At 47.0% G+C, this 17,653-nt stretch overlaps 1 protein-coding gene across 2 annotated transcripts in view; it reads right to left on the bottom strand.

The window, feature by feature from the left end:
* zeb2b (zinc finger E-box binding homeobox 2b) overlaps window positions 1–17,653 on the bottom strand; it is a 76,508-nt gene that overhangs the window by 5,100 nt on the left and 53,755 nt on the right. For both annotated transcript variants that reach the window (XM_031852115.1, XM_031852116.1), the window contains exons 3-8: window positions 14,579–14,830; window positions 9,614–9,682; window positions 7,247–7,435; window positions 6,119–6,333; window positions 3,112–3,220; window positions 624–2,638 (exon numbers count right to left, since the gene is read on the bottom strand). In XM_031852115.1, the coding sequence (XP_031707975.1) occupies window positions 624–2,638; window positions 3,112–3,220; window positions 6,119–6,333; window positions 7,247–7,435; window positions 9,614–9,682; window positions 14,579–14,830 (2,849 nt within the window). The remainder of the gene's footprint in view (window positions 1–623; window positions 2,639–3,111; window positions 3,221–6,118; window positions 6,334–7,246; window positions 7,436–9,613; window positions 9,683–14,578; window positions 14,831–17,653) is intronic.

Below are 17,653 nucleotides of genomic sequence, written 5' to 3'. Positions count from 1 at the left end.
ATTACGGCTTTATTGAGATGAGATTTCAGGGCCAATATCATTCCTCTTATTTATTTGAACCTGATGCTGTTTGATATTTTGTGCCAATATGTTCTCTTATGCTTACATTGAAGCTTAAAATATAACAATTTTCCTTCACCGTTATTGGACGATTGTTTTAGTGCGTTTTCACAATCCGACAGCTGTAATAAAACAGAAACAGGACAGCAACCAACGACTGCTTTCAGTCCAGATTAATGAGCAGATAATATTTTGGAATATCGTGATGAAACGTCAGAAAATAGCTCGATTTCATCTCCAACTGTTTAAATCAGAGACGTGGATAGATAATGATGGATATGATCATTTATCTAAAATGTTGATCATCTTGCAGGAGAAACGACTAAAGCTGTCGTCACGCCCTCTTTCCTCCATGACACCGTGAACTACATTTCACTTTCTCCCGCTCGGTCGTGTCACAGCTGTTTATCTCCCTCTCCTCTGCCGGCTCAGTCTACCTCAGGTGAGCCCTTCTCTCTCCTGACTCTGAAGACGTTTCTAATTAGTACAGAAATGAGTTCAGATCGTTTTAGGGAATCTGAGGGAGCCTGGGGCTTTTACAAAACCACAGGTGGCTTATTTACCTGGAAACCTGGTTTCCGCTGGTACTTTCTCCTCTGCTGCATCTCGGCAAAGGTAGCTGCCCCTGCTGCATAAGTGTAGGCCATGTGTGGTAGGAAGCCCATTTGATCCATGCCCGGATAGGGCCTGAGACCCGGTATGCTGGCCTGCATCGGGGCCATGAATGTGGCAGGTGGAAAAGCGCTCTGAGGTGGAAGTGACGTGTACAGGGGTTTGCCAGCGAACGGGTTCATGCCGAAGATGGGGCTAGTGCTTTTTTCAAGGTTTCCGTTGTTGGCGGAGCCTGAGAATTCCTTCTTGAAATAGACCAAGTTCAAAGGCTCTTCGAAGTGCTCTCGAGGAGAGGGGATGCTCTTGTGGTCGATGGTGATGCTGCTGACTTTAGGTCTGCTTCTGACAGTCAGTGCATGCTTGGGTTCCCTCATGAGTCTCGGCAGAGAGAGGTCCAGTGGCTCGGCCTGCAGGTCCTCTGAAGTCAAGCTGTTTGGAGTGTAGGAGCTGCTGTGAGAGTTTTTGGAAGATGTGGAGGACAGGTTCAGCGGGGAGGGCGTGTTGCTGCGGGAGTGGTCCAACTTTTCACCTGTGGGTTTGGCGCCGCCGCCGTACTGGTGGTTTTTCAAATGTCTGAGCGGGTTGTCACAGTTGTTAACGTTGTTGTGGAGCTCTGCTATGGAGGGGGAGGTGATGCGGTCAGTCGGTTTCATTAGAGACACAGGTGACCTAGCTGCCATAGAGTCTTTTGGTTGAATGTGGTAGTTATTTGTTCCGACAACCATATCCATGTTGTGCCTGTTCTCTAGTGGTGGGGTTCTGTTAGTGCCGTACTGGTACATCTTTCGCTGCTCGAACCACTCCTTGACAAATTCCTGAGGAAGGCCGACCGCTATGGAAATCTTGAGCAGCTCCTCCGAGTTGGGCTCCATGTTCATGGCAAAATATGCCTTCAGCACAGACATGTGGTCCCTGTAGGGGTGGATGTGCCCAGTGAGTACCTTCTCAGACAACATGGAGGAGGATAAGTGGCTGTTCTTCTCCATGTATATCACCGGTTTGTTGGGCATCAAACTCTCACTGGGCTGCAGCACGGCTTTGATCTCCTCGTTCATTTTACACATGTAGCGTTCATGCTGATGCAGAGGTATTGGCCCGCTGAAGGATTCCTTGCAGAATTGGCAAGTATAAGGTGTAAACATGATATTTTCCTGCACCTTCTCCTCCACATTTCCTTCAAGCATGTGGTTGGATTTCTCTCGTTTGATATTGCTAATCTGTCTCTTTGAGTCTGTTGTCAAGCTCTGGAGGCAGGCTTTGGCTTCGTTCACTTTTTCTAAGGTGTAGTCGATGATGCTTTTGGTGGCGCCGTTGTGATTGACAAGCGGAAGACCGAGCTGAGCCCCCGATGACGTCAGCGCCAGTTTCTGCTCTTCCACCTGGGACCCCAGCTCCTTCATGTAGGCCTTGAGCCTGGAGAGCTCCTCGGGCTTGCAGTCCATCTTCTGCCTGCACACAGTGTTGTCCACGATCTGGAGAACCTTCTGCACCTCGCTCAGGTTGTTCGCCAGTGGCCCCGGGTAGCACAGGAGCTGCGACTCGAGTCCGGCCAACCCCAGGGAGTGCAAGGGGCTCTGGGCCGTCGAGTTGTGGTGGACCCCCAGCGGGCTGTTCCCTCCCATGCCTCCGTTCATGAAGGGTCCAGGAGCACCGTTCCATCCGTGAGATGCCATCATCAGCTTGTAGTCGTTGAAGTCGAGCGGCTCCGTCTTGATGCTCAGGTGGTTGTTGTGGTCGGGGAGGCCGAGCGGCTTGCCGTTCTCCAGCTTCTGCCGCAGCTGGGTGATGGCGGTGTTGGTGGGCGAGGAGGAGGAGGAGGTGGGGGAGGAGCCTGTCTTCATGTTGCTGCGCATCCTTCCATTGACGGCTATCAGGCCAATGCACTTTTTGCTGCTGATGTGGGAGCTGTAGGAGCCTGAGTGGGAGAAACGCTTCTTGCAGTTGGGGCACTCGTACGGTTTTTCACCTGGAACAAAAAATAAATGATTGTAAGATGGCTGATATGAATAACATGAGATGAGTTTGTTTATTTATAGGGGACACATTAATCAACATTGACATGTTCAATGTAAATCTGCTCAACATCTAAGATTATTTGTAAAGGTACATTTTACATAAAGACAACAAGTGAAATATAATAAATTAATATACATGCAGTGCGCAAATAAACTGCCAATGAAGCAATCAAAAAATACTAAATCTGCCTCATTGACTTGTTCTCATTGTTCCTCAGTAATACACTAATAACTGATATAAGATTTGCTGATATGCTTCACACACATACACATTTCTAAGCAAATATTGTTCTTGGTAACTGGACTGAGAGTTCAGTGTCCATCAACAGCAGGGAGGGTCCAAAATAAACCCAAGAAGAATGTCTGCAGATTGCCGGTGCATTTAAATCGTGGTTATGAATATTCAAAGAGCAGCGCTACTCACCACTATGAATCCGGAGGTGTTCCTTCAGATGGTGCTTGTATTTGAAGGCCTTGCCACACTCGGTGCATTTGAACTTGCGGTTGCCGGCCGCTTGGTTGAGCAGTTGGTGCTGTGAGGGAGAGAGAGAGAGAGAGAGAGAGAGGGAGGGAGAGAGAGAGAGAGAGAGAGGGAGAGGGAGAGGGGGAGAGACAGAGAGAGAGAGAGAGAGAGAGAGAGAGAGAGAGAGAGAGAGAGAGAGATTGGTGTTTAAGAAATGCAGTAAATAATCACAACCGGTTGGCTTGACAACAAGTAACAAGCCAAACGGCTCCATTCGCCAGCGGAGCATCTTGGCTTTCTACTCCCACCTCCGTTGAGCGACTACAGGCAGCGGCGGCGATAACACAGAGAATCACATACCTTTTAATTTCCTGGCTCCTCAGCCAGAGGAGGCATGCCTTTAGAATTTGGCAGCCCAGAAAATAGAATAAATGAAAAGAAGTCTTTTTAGAGCGTTTCCCCTTCATTAGCAGCGCCGATCGGATCTACTTTTCATTAATTTGAGCCTAATCAGTGTGAAAGGTATTCACCATCCTCCGTGAGCTTCTCTCACCCTGCATACCTGTATTCACACCATCTGAATAACACTTTGTACTCCTTCACAACTCTCTAATGCCGTACTGTAATTGGCTCTTTTTTTAAATGCCTCTTTAATAATGTTAGGAGACAGAATAGAGCACAGAGGCCCGGCCTTGATTCTCTGTTCAAAGGTAAACATCCGTTGCAATCCATCAAATTTGCAATTCAAACAAGGCCCGTTCTCTGAAAATCTAAGTATAATACCCGGCGACAACAACAACACAGGGCGTGTAAACCTGACTCTTCACTCGCGAAACAATTCAATCCAAGAGGGAGTTGAAGACGTTAAACGGTTAGTACATTTAAAAACAGACACATATTCTCTGAGCTCGCTGGGGGGGGAGGGGGCGCAGAGGCTCCCTCCTCCCAGTTCAGCCTTGACAAATGCTGGGGTGTGTGCTGACTCTACCCACATTCCTGGGGAGACAGATGGTGGCGCGCAGGACACTGGGAGGACTGGGAGGAATTGTTCAAACAGCCCCAACCTTCAAAGATCAAGCAGGGAGAGTCGGGGGCCCCGCCAAGCGCCGGAGAGGGACCCCACCGCTCGTATGTTGCTGAGTTGCATAAACAAACAGCAACAGCTGCTTCGTGCCTCCGCCCCCACCTCCTCCACCTCCACCACCATCCCCTTACTTCCCCCCCGAGGACCCCTGCCCGGTAAAGTTTGGTCTCGCCACCACTGCTAATAAGACACAATCGCTCCGCGCTCTTAATTGTGAATGGCACCAGCAAAATGCTCCGTCTCCTCCTCATGGCTCGTTGTCGGTGTGAACGCCACCACTGCTGGTTGTGGGCGGAGACCTGACTGGATGTTTGCATATGTATAACCTCTAATTAGTCATATTTCAGCTAATTGGTTAAGAGGAGGAGGAGTATTAAGGCTTGTAAACATACGAGACAGGAGAGCAGAGCACATGTTTACCTATCAGGACATTATGCTTTATGTTAATCTCATTGCTCCTGAGTTCCTAATTGCCAAATGTGCATTTTCACATGATTACACGTGTCTCCTAAACAAGAGGAAGTGACATCACGTTTGTTGTTTTGTCTCGAATAAAAAGGAAAAGCTTGAGCAGCGACGGGTACCGAGACTCAAAAGACAGAAAATCTAACCCCATCCAGGAGAAAAAGTGAACAAGTAAGACATCAAATCAAACATCGCCTCGAGGATTAACTCTTAAACAACACGGCTCATTTACAAATCTAGATAACCGGCTTTGTGGAAGGACCTGCAGTGCTTGAAAAGGCGTCTCTGGCCATTGACTCTGGAGGGGAGCGGCAACAGCATTGTAATACGAGGCTCACTCGGCCGGCCCATCTGCTCACGTTTACACCCAGCTGGTAGATCAGGTGAAAGTGCTGGCTGCTGACATCTGATCAAATCAGCCACAGTCTGAGCCTGTCATTCTCGCTTCAGAGAGCACAACACAACACCCACGACCTGGGACTGAACACGGGGAAGCGTCAGAGTGCGTGATGTCATCTGTGATCGGCTGATCTGCTCTACATTACAAGGCTTTTATAGGAGGAGGAAGTCTAAATAAGATATCAAAGTATTTTTCTCCTTTTTTTACCTTTTTCCTGGAGGTTTTTATAAATTCACGAAACAGACCCCTTATATTTAAAAGATTAACTTACATCCGTCGCATTTTTAAAACAAATTCCTCACTTACAAACATCTCCTTTCAAATTTACTGCTTAATTTTAGTTCACTGAGAAGTTATAATTATCCCCCAATGTGCAAAAACTCTGTAAGCGTGCAATTTTTTTTTTTGCCACAATCTATCCCCCCCCCCCCCCCCATCTTCAACTTAAAGCTGACAAGCGAGTTAAACACCCGTGACTGCTGGATGTGTTTTCACCTCACAGGACTTTAAGGTGATTCATGCTAACTGCCAGCAGATTCACATTATATTTCAGACATATAGGATATAAATCGCTCGAGAAAATTCAAGTATACACAGATGTTTATGCAGTGCATGAAATTAGAAGTGGGGGGAGGGGCGGGGTTTGATGGAGTACTACTGCAGGCTGCACCAGAAGAACATTAAAGGCCAGGAGTGAAGTGAAGTTAAGGAGCTGATAAAAATTTCCAAATTGGAAATTCACACAATCATTCGATCGTGAACACGAGACTGGAAAATTATATCAGGGAGGGCCATCAAAAACCCATTTAGGGCCTCAATTAAAGTTATTACCATTAAAGGATCTGCATCTTCAAAATGCCATGAAAAATTAATAATGATTGCCAATCAGAAGAAAATGATCTGTCTTCTCTGAGGGATCAGAGCACATTAGAAATGGGACAGGGAGGAGGAGGAGGAGGAGGAGAATAAACAGAGAGAGAAGTGAAGGATGAGGAAGAAAAGATGGAAATCCTCCTTACCTGATCCCTTGCGGGCTTGTGTGTGGCCATATGCCGCTCAAGCTGAGTGCGGTAAGCAAACGTGTAGTTGCACAGGGGGCAGGCGAAGTTCTCCTCGTTCTTCTCATGGCGGTACTTGATGTGCTCCTTCAGCGATGTCAAACGCTTGTAGCCCCGGTCGCAGTAGGGGCAGGTCAACAGTTGGGCGAAGGCATCTGGCGTTCCAGGTGGCAGGTCTGCACAGGAGACAGCGGGAGGAGGGAGGGGGAAGGGAAAGCGGGCCAAAAGGTCAGCGAATCAATGGCAGCTAACGGGCGGGCTGCCCAGAGTGGTATGGGAGTTATCTCTGCAATCTGCTCCACATGAGAGCCCCAGTGTCAGGCTGGCATCCGCTGCACTACGACCTCCTCCCCACCCTCACACACACCCTCACACACACACACACACACACACTCCGTCTCACTTTCTTTGACATAGTAACAAACAGGCACACGATAACGTCTGTACACAAACACACAGATACATGTACCACACCACATGTGGACCAACACACAGATGCCTTCCTAATTGCTTTAAACAGCGCTCACTTTTTAATGCCGTTCCCACCGATACGTTCATCATGTCTGCAACATGAATCATGAGCTCATTCCAATTCAAACCCCCCCCCCAGTTTTTTCCCTCCGGGCCTCTTCAGAGGTGCGCTATCTGATTTCAAGCCCCTGCCCAGCTGTTGCTTAAGACGGTAGGTAAACACCAAGGCATCCGGTGAATCTGTGGGACCAACAGCTGCCCGGTTGTGTCAGCGGGAAGAGCTGCTGCTCTGACCAGACTCCCTTTCTTTCTTTCTTTCTTAACCTTTGCTACAAGGGAGCTGTTATGCTACAAGAGGAGGCCACAGTTAATATCAATGAATTAGATATTAATGCAATTGTGAAAAGAATCATTTAAAATTGTCAATGTTGTGCCTACATTTGTTTCAAATACTTGAAAGCTAGACTGTAACTTTAAATTACAATGTTAGCCACCATAAGCTAACTTTAGATGCGGACTGACACGTCGCCTCAGCACTCCTTCCCTGACTTGGTGGCTCTGAGGAGTTGGACCAGCAGACTTTGACCCCTCCCCCACCGCCCCTGATGGGATTCTTACCGTTCTCCTCTGGACCGGTGGCCTCCGGCGTGCCCAGGCGGGACAGCTCCTCTGGGGCTTCTGGGTAGATGATGGCGGTGTCGCCCCGCTGCAGGTACTCTGCGATGCTCACCACGTGGCTGTCGCCGTCGTCCAGCTTACGCTTGGCGAAGAAGTCCTCGAACTCTGAAGTGCAATCGACACTCTTGACTGAAGGAAGAGAGGAAGAGAGGAAGAGAGTCGGTGAAGGAGGAGAACAATAGAGACAGAACGGGCGAGGAATAAATTGGATTCATTTCTTCCCCTGAGAAATGTCTTACAGAGGGATATTGGGAACATCTTGGTGGAAATGCGATGAGGACCGCCACCCTAAAACATTACAGCCGTGCTTTGGGGAGAATACATCTAAATTACTGGGTTTGCTTGTCACGCCATGCCGGCTAAAATAAGAATTGTAACTTAATCCGGACAAAAGTCAGAGATGAACGAGCTACCATGAGCTGCTGAGGAGCAACGTGTCAAAAAACTTCACTGACCAAATTTACTCATGACATTAAATCAGATTTAGAGTTTGGGGCTGTAAAATAAAAAAGGAAACACACTCACACACACACACACACACACACACACATACTGTATATATACATATACATACATACACAAGCCGGGCTTAATCAGCAACAGAGCCACGTCTCTTTGTATCGACTTTCACATATAAGGTCAATCAAGAGACTGTGGCTTTTGTTGATTCTGTGTTGAACAGATTACCGGGGCCAAACCACAAACCAGCGCAAAAAAAAAAAGAGAAGAAGAGGGGAAAAAGGAGAGACATGCTTTGCCGTCGCTGAGCAGAATGTATCTTAAGCCAGCCAAAGTGCTGAGGCCACACAATGCGTTTTCTCAAATTATTTCCCAGTCCCTTCTCTTCAGGGAAACTCTTAAGCTGCAGTGTGGAGATAGCTGCCTCCAAAAACAAACCGGAGCTAAAAGAAATCAGCAGCCTTCATTAGTCAAGGGGATGGCTGACTTTCAAAACACACACACACACACACACACACACACACACACTGTTTACAACCTGAAGAAATTCTGGAGGCTGTTTGGCTGTATCGAACCAAAAGAGCGAGTGACGTCTCATCAGACTTCATCCTCTGTTAATTAGGCTTTTAGTCTGCGAGCCAAGGTGAGGTTTAAAGAGCGATTTGTTCGGCCGTGATGACTTTGCGGTCCAATTTGTGAAAGGTCAAGGTAGTAGATATTTGGTTGTCAAAAATGGCACCGAAATGTCACCGGTGCCAATGGATTTCTTTTGATAACTGTGATCGCATAATATACAGCATTCTCATTAGATGACTCGAGCGTCTGAAGCTAATTGTGAGAGTGTTTTTAAGCTGTTATTTCAGATATGATGACATAAACATAAAAACCATTAGGGTAATAACATTTTGTTCAGTGTTTCCACCAATGCAACTTCCAGGCTTCAGTTGTTATTCTTCACGTTAGCTGTTTGGAGTCTTTCTGCATGAAAGATATAAATGTCAAATGTTTCTTTAAGAAGAAACAAGCGACTTTTCTCCCAGTGGAGGAGGAAATCACCTGGATCAAAGTGTGCTTTGGCACCAGGACGTGATCAAACTGCTCATGTCTTTAAATGAAATCACATGTGATCGAGTGGCGGCGAGCAGCCGTGCCACAGTATTGTTTCCAAAACTCTTCTAAGCAGCGAAAATGGAAAACATTTGCTGTGCTTGAATTTTCAGAAGAGAGAGAGAAGTGAAGAAGAAAACACAACGACGAGCAGAAAGTAATAGTGATTAAAGCTGAAGAGAGGGCTTTGAGGCAGGGCTGCGTGGCCTTCTGTGGGGCGAGTTTGGTTTGCCATAACAGCGTCCGGGGCCAATTGTCAGGGTGGCCAGGATGATATCATGGAAGGGAGGGGTGTGTGGCTGCAAATCAGCCTCGGTGGCTTAATGAGAAATGGCAGGTAGGGTTCGGTTCCACCGGGAGTCGGCAACGGGACACAAACACACACTGAGGCTCACTGAGCTCACCAGGAAGGCTGAAAACATCACGAATCTGAGGTTGTTTCCCCCTTAAATAACCATGAATCTGGATGTAATGGTTTTAAATATACCCTGCTGGAATGTTTTGAAGGGAGGGAGACACGTTTAAGCTTTTTATCATCTGCGTGACCTTTGTATTAGAAACCCCTTAAGGTTCTGAAAAAAACTGTAAATTTAAGCAACCCCTGACGAGATGTTGCAAGCAGACATTGCTTCGTTTTTAAGGGGTCACAGGTCAAAGAGATTGGGACAGACGGATTGAAAGCGTGTTGCAGAAACAGAAAGTTCACTGCAAGAGAAAAGAGCACATCTTCAGTCAACTCACCTGTACCGTTTCCAACTGCCTGCAAAGTGGCATCAGGCCCCAGGGTGTCAAAATCATCTTTTATTTCATCTGCACGGAAACAGAGAAGAAGAGAAAAGGGGGTGTGGGGGGGGGGGAGAGAGAGAAGGAGGGGTGAGTACCTCGGTGCACCATGCAAACCAACAAACGCAGACAATGAGGCCTTTAAGAAGAAGGTATGGAGAAAGCAATAAAGGCACCGCTGTGCATCGCAGCGCGCCGCGGCTTTGTTCAGCATGCTTAATGAATGCTATCGTCTGGGCCAGGCAGTGACTTATTTACCTTTAACATGACAACAAGCGGTGGGGGAGGCGAAGAAAGCTTCAATCGCCAAACAGAGCGATTAAATACAACACGGAGCACATCCACCTGAGCAATCACAGAGCTCCAGCCAACACGCAGGCTGAGCTTATTACTCCCTGGCTGTGACGCCGCTGCAATCCTCTGCATGCAGGATCACGCTCGTTTTATCATATGTCATTTGGTGGATGCTTTTTCTCCGAAGCAGCCCGGAGTGTTGTGAGCGCACACATTCTTTTGATTTGCCACAGCGCTAGCGGAGAGTTTGTGCCTCGCTACCGACTGAACGGAATACAACCCTGAACCACAAATTAAGAGTTTTAGTTGCACAAACATTTCTCCAGGGGCAGAGCTGCTTTGGAGGGCAGAAATAAACCTCATTGGTTGGGGTAAACCTCAGGTGGGTGGAGACAAAGAATGAATGTTCTCTGGTAAAGTATGTCAGACTGAAGCCCAATGAAATGGGATACAGGTTGAGAACCACCAATCCAGACGTCTAATCAATACTTAAAATCCTCTGGCTTTTTGGTTCCACCCATGAACCAATCAGGATATTTCTGCCTCCCAGAGGAACCCTGGCTCTGAGAAATGTTTGCCTGACTGACCCTCCAGGAGCATTGGTTTAAACAGAGCAGGTCCTCACTGCCAATCAGGATAATGGCACCCGGTGTGTGCAGACGGGCACATAGTGTCCTGGCACAGGTGAGGACGTGGCTGTAAATAAACGGTGGATTGACAGGCTCATAAACAGACCCTCTTCCGACAGATTCATCCCTCCACGGTCGACAGGAGGACACTGACTGGACAATCAGCTTAAGAAGCCCTTGGTCCCTCCTTCCTGCCTCGTCGGTAAAAATTAAAGCAAGGTGCTTCCGAGAACACGGGGGCTTTGTGTTGGAAGAAAAGGGCAACAAAAAACCTGCATTGTGTTCCTCACACGCATCTGTTCTTGCTCTGCTGCAAGGACGTTACAAGTGTTGCATTGTGAAGATCTCTGTTTTTTTTCCACAGTCCACAGCAGGATCTGATGTATCCGACTCTCCCGTAGCTATTAAACAAAGATGAGCGCCTACATTACAGAAACCTGGCTGAGATATGACAGGAAAGGTGGTGGGTGTATTGTTTATAATAATGTTATCCTGCTACACAAAGGCCAGAAGCAAAACACTTTTTTATTTGTAGCTGAACACAATGGGTTTAATAGTTGTGGAATGCATTCTAAGCCTTTGCAATTCCGGGTTTTCTTGAAATTAAAGATGTGGCTTCTGCGGTGCAATGATAAATACCCCTGTCAATGGCTCCACAGAATAATGACAGACTCTTCTGGAGGGGTATGTCCTAGTTTAACTTTCCCCTTGCTAGGAATTTTCTTTCCCTCCTCTCTTTTTTTTTTTTTCGGTACATTTGATTGCACGTCTGCCAAACAGCATCCAAACCACAGTTGCAGTATGAGAAAATGAATGGGTTTCAAACAGCGTAAATTAAACTATGACAAAACAAAACAGATAAAAAACAAACCTCCACCGCAGATTAAAAATATACCCTCAAGTATCAGATATCAGCGTGTATGAAAAACTCCTGAACACGGTGAAACCTCCCTCACATTTCTGTGTCCTCGTAGGCACCGTGTTTGCTTTGGGTAATCACATTTGGCTGCATACCTTTGGCCTGACGCAAGGGGATGACCAGTGGGATTTACTGGCCCTCCACTCTCCCCTATTTACCTTGGAGAAATTTTGTTATCTGTGGTCTGAAGGGAGGGATGGCTGCTTCCAGTAGGAGGTAGGCTAATACCACGTACACCTCGCTGCTACGGCCTCTGGCACACATGCATGCTGAAAGCCAGTCCTGAGCTACAGTCAGAGTGTCATTGTAGGAACTGGGTGCACACAGTAGAATGCTGCAGGGCTTGCTATACGCACACGTGTTGTAAGACATGACCAATTTCATGGCTTTGTCTCTTAAAGTATCAAAAATGTCACAAGTAAAACAGAAAAAGAGGAAAAAAAGAGCGGTTTGAGTCCTTTATGCCACAAAAATGTGCCTATTTTGGGTAGTGGAGAACATTTTGCACTGAAAAAGTGTGTTTTGTCAGCAGTAAATCACAGAGGACGTGAGGCAGTAAGGTACACACCTCCTTGAGGAGCGATGTTGAGGTTTGAGACTCAGGAGGAGTCCAGAATACCTTGGCCAGACCGTAATTCCACCTATTTTCATAGCAGCTCTGATGCTGTTTATTTTGAAAACATTCCTATTTTTATGGCCGGTCACCGCAGTTGCTAAAGCTCTGCCTTTGTGCGTTCAGACTCGCTTCTCCTGAACCAGTCTGGTGTGCACACAATAGCCTCACAATCTCAGAGAAAGATTTGATTAAAGCAGGTTTATGAAAGCTGACGCCGTCTCTGATATTTTTACACCGAGGTTGTCAACAGCAGATATTTTGTGTCAATGTTCCATCCCTTCAGATTCGAGCGTTTTGCAGCCAAAGAATACAGAGTTTTTTTATTCTTGGCAGGCTGGAAAAGCATCTGATACACTTATTGAAAGATGTGGGAAACTCCTGGACGCACTAGGTGTTTAAATGGCAAATGAATAACTCCAAAACTTGATGAATGTGCAAAGACAACAAGAAACACTGTTTTATCAAAAACAGAGGGACACATTTGGCAGAATTGTCTTATTTTTATTCTAATATCTTGTCTCGAGGATGAAGCAGAAGTGCTTCTATGCTGCGATGTGAAGTCAGAAATCCTTCTGACGCCCCGGAGAGGAGCTTTAAGAAGGGCGAAGGGAGAACGCAGGTGATTTATTTGAAAATGTCTGTCAGTGATAATGATGTCATGCTTTCCAGCACATCGCGTCCAGCCTCAACGTGGGATGAAGGAATGTCAAGGACAACGCCAGACACAAGACTCTGATTGTGCCCTGGAATCAGAAGAGGCTCGGTGATAAACTTTATTTTTCTTTCTTTCTTAAATGTAATAGTTATGTCTCGGCTGCGTTGCTCTGTTGCTTAAGACATGAAACTAGTCTGGTTGCGTTTTTGGGCGACATGTCCACACTTTTGTGGGCTTTTACTGCAATTTCCAAACTTCTGAGGAAATCCACTCACACTTCCAAGACCTGCGTAAAAACTCTTGATAGGGGAGTGACGACCAAATCAGTCCGAGTAGGAAGGAGGGGGGGGGGGGGTGCTAACTTATCTCAGGCCTAAGTTATGTGCTGAGGTATCACTGTAGACACTTAGGCACCGAGGAAGAAAAAAACACAGGCTGGGAAACACAGCACCCGCAAGATTGGGAAAGAGACTCCCAAACGCTCTAATGAACTTGACTTGCTCTCCGAGATATGTCAGACACTTTATCACACAAGAAGCATATTATCTGGGAATTGCAACATAGTTGAATTACAGACATTATGGCACCGCGGGTCTTTATCAAATAAACAATTACCGTATGCAGCGACAGCTTGTTTATCCTTTATCTTGATTTATTTACCACACTGTAAGGAGCCAATGTGAACTGCTATTTAGGAGAAGCAAATGTTGATACCCACTAAGTTTTTTTTTCACCCCTAATAAATGTGTAATTTTCCCCCGTATTAAAATTTAAGACTGCTGAATGTTCCTCCGTTTTTCGGCAGCGTGCACATCTAGTTCATTAGCAGGAATGAATAGCGGGGCCCAGCTCATTTAAATTGGCTGTCTTACATGACTTCTCGCCGTACTCTGTTCCCGTCACATGCTTCCAAGAATCATTGACTCTTATTATACATGTAAATGGCTATCATAAAAATAAAAATTTCATTTAAGATTGTTAATGACTTTTTGCAGCAGTCTGGCTTCCTTTAATGATTATACCCTGCCCCCTAATTAAAAGTATTTATCTTTCAAGCATCCGTGACCGGGGCCCCTGCAATCTGAGTTGCTCAACAAAAGACGATAAGTCAGTCAGGTTTGAGGAGGTATCACCTGCCTGGGATTAAGCAGCTTGTTAGGGAGAAGGTATTACAGGCATCAGTCACTGCTGTAACAGCATACACACTGATACACTTTGAGTGAAAGTAGCGTCACATGTCTTGCATCTCCTGCAGACTGAAACATTGAATCATATCAACCGCATTCTCGACTCCTGGTGCTTTTCATTTTCTGCAGCTCACATTTTTCTGTGAGGTTCTACATTACTGCAAATATTTTTTGTTGTTTGGCTCAGAGCGGGACTTTTCTCTAAGCATGAACCAAATGGTCCCTGTCGCTCAGAGAGAAACTGTTTATCGTGTCTGTCTGCTGAGGGAGCATCGCGGCGGCTTCACCGGCAGACCTGGCTCAAGCAGCGTTTGCACAGCGCTCCGTGGGGTTTGTTTAAGTCTGCTCGGGCACCAGATGGGTGGGGTTTACGGCATAAGACGACACCACGAGTGGCAGGATGTGCACACATTTGCAATAAAGTATCTGAGAATCAGCTTAGTGGTAGCTTTTGTGATTGACAGCTCACCTGAACCCCACACATCTGGTAGAGCAGACGGAACAAAAGAAAAAGGATTCCTTGAGAATATCATCAGCCTTAAATCTGCAGGTCATGTTTCTCAGACATCACGTTTTGGATCAAATGGTATTCTTGTCTGCAGCATCTGATTCGAGACACTCACCAGTACCGTCGACGGAGGCACTCAGCATGTCGTTGTCGGGCCAGATGTGGTCCACGCCGCTGTCCCTCATCTCGTCGTCCTCCTCCTCCTTGGTCAGCAGGCCGTGGCTCTCGGCACGCGGCGAGGCCTCCGGGTTGGTGAGGCTGGCCGGGCTGCCCGTGCCGTTGATCAGGGCGTCTTCCTCGGACACCGGCAGCTTGTCTTCCTCCTCCGTCTCTGAGCCCGTCTCCACCACATTCTCGTAGTTCAGAGCTGTTACACACAAAGAGACAAAGGAAGCTCAGTACAGAGTTTTAGGAAAGGACAGCAGAGAAATAATGGGTGTTTTACGGCAGCAATAATCCTTATGATCCGATACAGTCAGCTTTCACATTTTTCATATTTCTAAACGTGCTGGTCATTACTGGCAGCTTGTAATGTTATTGATTGAGGAATGTGGGCGTGTACCAGTTTAGAGTGTCAGCTGAGTGATTAAACTCTAAACATAAATGACAGAGGAATCGGAAAAAGGATTTAGACTTGTTTTGGAAATTGAGGTTTATTCCCAGATTAAAAAGGTCACCCCACATCACTGCTCGGTCCAAGGCGTAGGCGCTTCTTTCTTTTTTTTTGGGTTACACCCTAATTACAGCATCCGCGACTGGAATCTGTGACTGAACCACAGCGGTGGGCAGACAGCTGTCGAGGAGATGCGAGCCAAAATAGCCACTAATTTTCAGTCCTGCTCGCATGCCTCGGATGCCAACGAGCTGCACCTTTCAGGACGGCTCTGCTCCGGAGCATACCCGTCACGTTTGAGATGCTCCGCATAGCTCATGCTGTTTTACTAATGTCGTTGCTGTGCATACAAAAGGCTTAACCTATAGTCATTTAGATTATTCATCACATGTACCCCTCCCGCATGTCTTCACATTTGCATCGCCCGTGAACCATGAACATAAATATAAACGTTTCCCAACATATGAAAATATGACAGGACCTTGAGGCCTATTGAGTGCACACATTCAAGGAGGTATAGGCTGACATACATACCACACACACCCTCACACACACACACACACACACTTAAAACTCCAGAGGAGCATCCACAGGGCCCGCCCGCTCCCACAACACCCAGGTCCCAGACATATGCCTGCTTTTCTTAAAATAGACAGCCTGTAAATAAGGGCTGTGAACTCAATCAAAGGTGGCTCGCGTGCAAATTAGTCACCATGCCGGCAGGTTCTCAGCGCATGCTCGCCGCAGCGTAAATCGTGGCGGAAGAGGACGTCAGAGGACTTGTTGGAGGAGCGCAGATGGAGCGCTAGGCGAGCCAGAAGCGTGGCATCACATGGGGACACACCTCATTGGCAGCTTGTGCAAGAATGTTCTGCGGTACGAGCCAATCAATGGGAGGACCCAGAGACGGAGCGACCACAGTGAAGAGGTGGAGGCGTTTTCAATGTGCTTTAGTTGAATTTATGTTTCTGAGCAATAAAATAAAGCTGCAGCAAGCTCATAAGTCTTTGGTGAAAATCAACATTTATAACTAATGGCTTTGAGATGTCGTGTTTTAACGTGAGCATAAATAGTGCGTAATATGTAAAACGCCTCACATTGTGTAATGCACAAGCTTAATTACAACGTTTTATGTGCCATACTTTGCCTACCGAGGCCTGAAAGTGTCCCTGCCTCTTGAACTCTCCCAGAATCAAGAGCGCCAACAGATGAAGTTCATGCATGACATTTCTGGAGACATTATACATATCAAAAGATAAGCCTCCCCACATCTCCTCCTAACACGTCTCCCTACAATTGACTGGTCTGCACTTGCCTTCAGGGAACAACTGCACAACAGGTGCAAATTAAAATGAAAACAGGCCTTTCAAACGTGGGAGGGGAGGCAGGGGGGAGGAGGGTGGCGGGCAGGCGGGCAGGAGGGGAGGGGGATGAGGGAGAGGGTGGGAGTGCGGTGACCTGCCTCGAATACCAATCGACAGAAGAAACAAAACCTTTTCAAGAGGTGTGATCACAAGGGTTTAGGCAAGTTCAGACTCAGTAATGCTCCTCGGAGATGACAAAAAAGGCAACCGAGGCTGGAGACCCAGGAGTGGAGGGAGACGTTAGGAGTTCCTGGGTGGTCCACATCTACCTTGGTACAATTGATTTTTTTTGAAAAGTTAAAGACATTTATTTCACCTGTTCAACTCAACGTCTCGACGACTGAAACAAACGTGGGAATTTGTCAACGCGACATCTCGTCAAAACAACAAAATGTCATTTTGGAATTTAAGGCCCGTCACCTCTGAGGTTTTGAACTTTTCTCAGCAATGTCCCATCAGCTCTGTGTCCCCCCCCCCACCCCAAACTTCCAGAGGAGGGGGGCGGCCGCACAGGGCCGGTAGAACAAAAGGCCAAGAGGCTTGGGAAGCTATCAACCCGTCGCTGTGAACCTGATCTCTGGATGCAGATTCAATGACGGCGGAGCAGGGGCTGGCTGAATGAAATTATCTAAGGCTGGACAGGTTTTAAAGGGCCCATTCTTCCCCAATAAAAGGAGCGAGGGAGCTTCTTTTTGTTTAGCAACACGTCCACCGCAGCAACGCACACCGTCCTGACTTCAATACTCCCACATAGGGAATGAGGGAATGCAGCATTGTGCACCTTGTGCGCACTAAACTTTTCAGGGCACGATTGAGAATTCAGGTCTCCAAAGTAAATCCTGGAGAAGCAAAGTGGAGCTCTCATTTTATTTCTGTCTCCTGTGACGTCTTGTTCTCAACTTTCTGAACAAATTGAAGCACGGGGGCGTTTGAACTGTCTCCGAGAGCTACAGTAGATGCAATCTTCTCCAAACGTCAGCTGTCTCCTCCGCATTCAACGTATACCTCCAAGAAGGCAAAATGACAGTGGGGTGCTCGTCAAGTCAAACGCGTAGTATTAACGTCAAGAAAGCCGCCATTGTTTAGGTGCCACCGCTGACAAGAGCCTCTCCCTCTCCGAGCACGAAGCATCTATTGGTATTGTGTCACGCAACAAAGTAATTCTAACCTACTAATATTTCACAGGCAGTTTTTTCGCCCCCCCCCCCCCCCC

This window comes from Anarrhichthys ocellatus, unplaced genomic scaffold (genome assembly GCF_004355925.1).
Source record: "Anarrhichthys ocellatus isolate YVR2014 unplaced genomic scaffold, GSC_Weel_1.0 scaffold12, whole genome shotgun sequence".
In the NCBI taxonomy this organism is placed as follows: Eukaryota; Metazoa; Chordata; class Actinopteri; order Perciformes; family Anarhichadidae; genus Anarrhichthys; species Anarrhichthys ocellatus.
The sequence above is the reverse complement of the archived record's forward strand: the minus strand, read 5'-3'. Positions and strand labels throughout refer to the sequence as shown.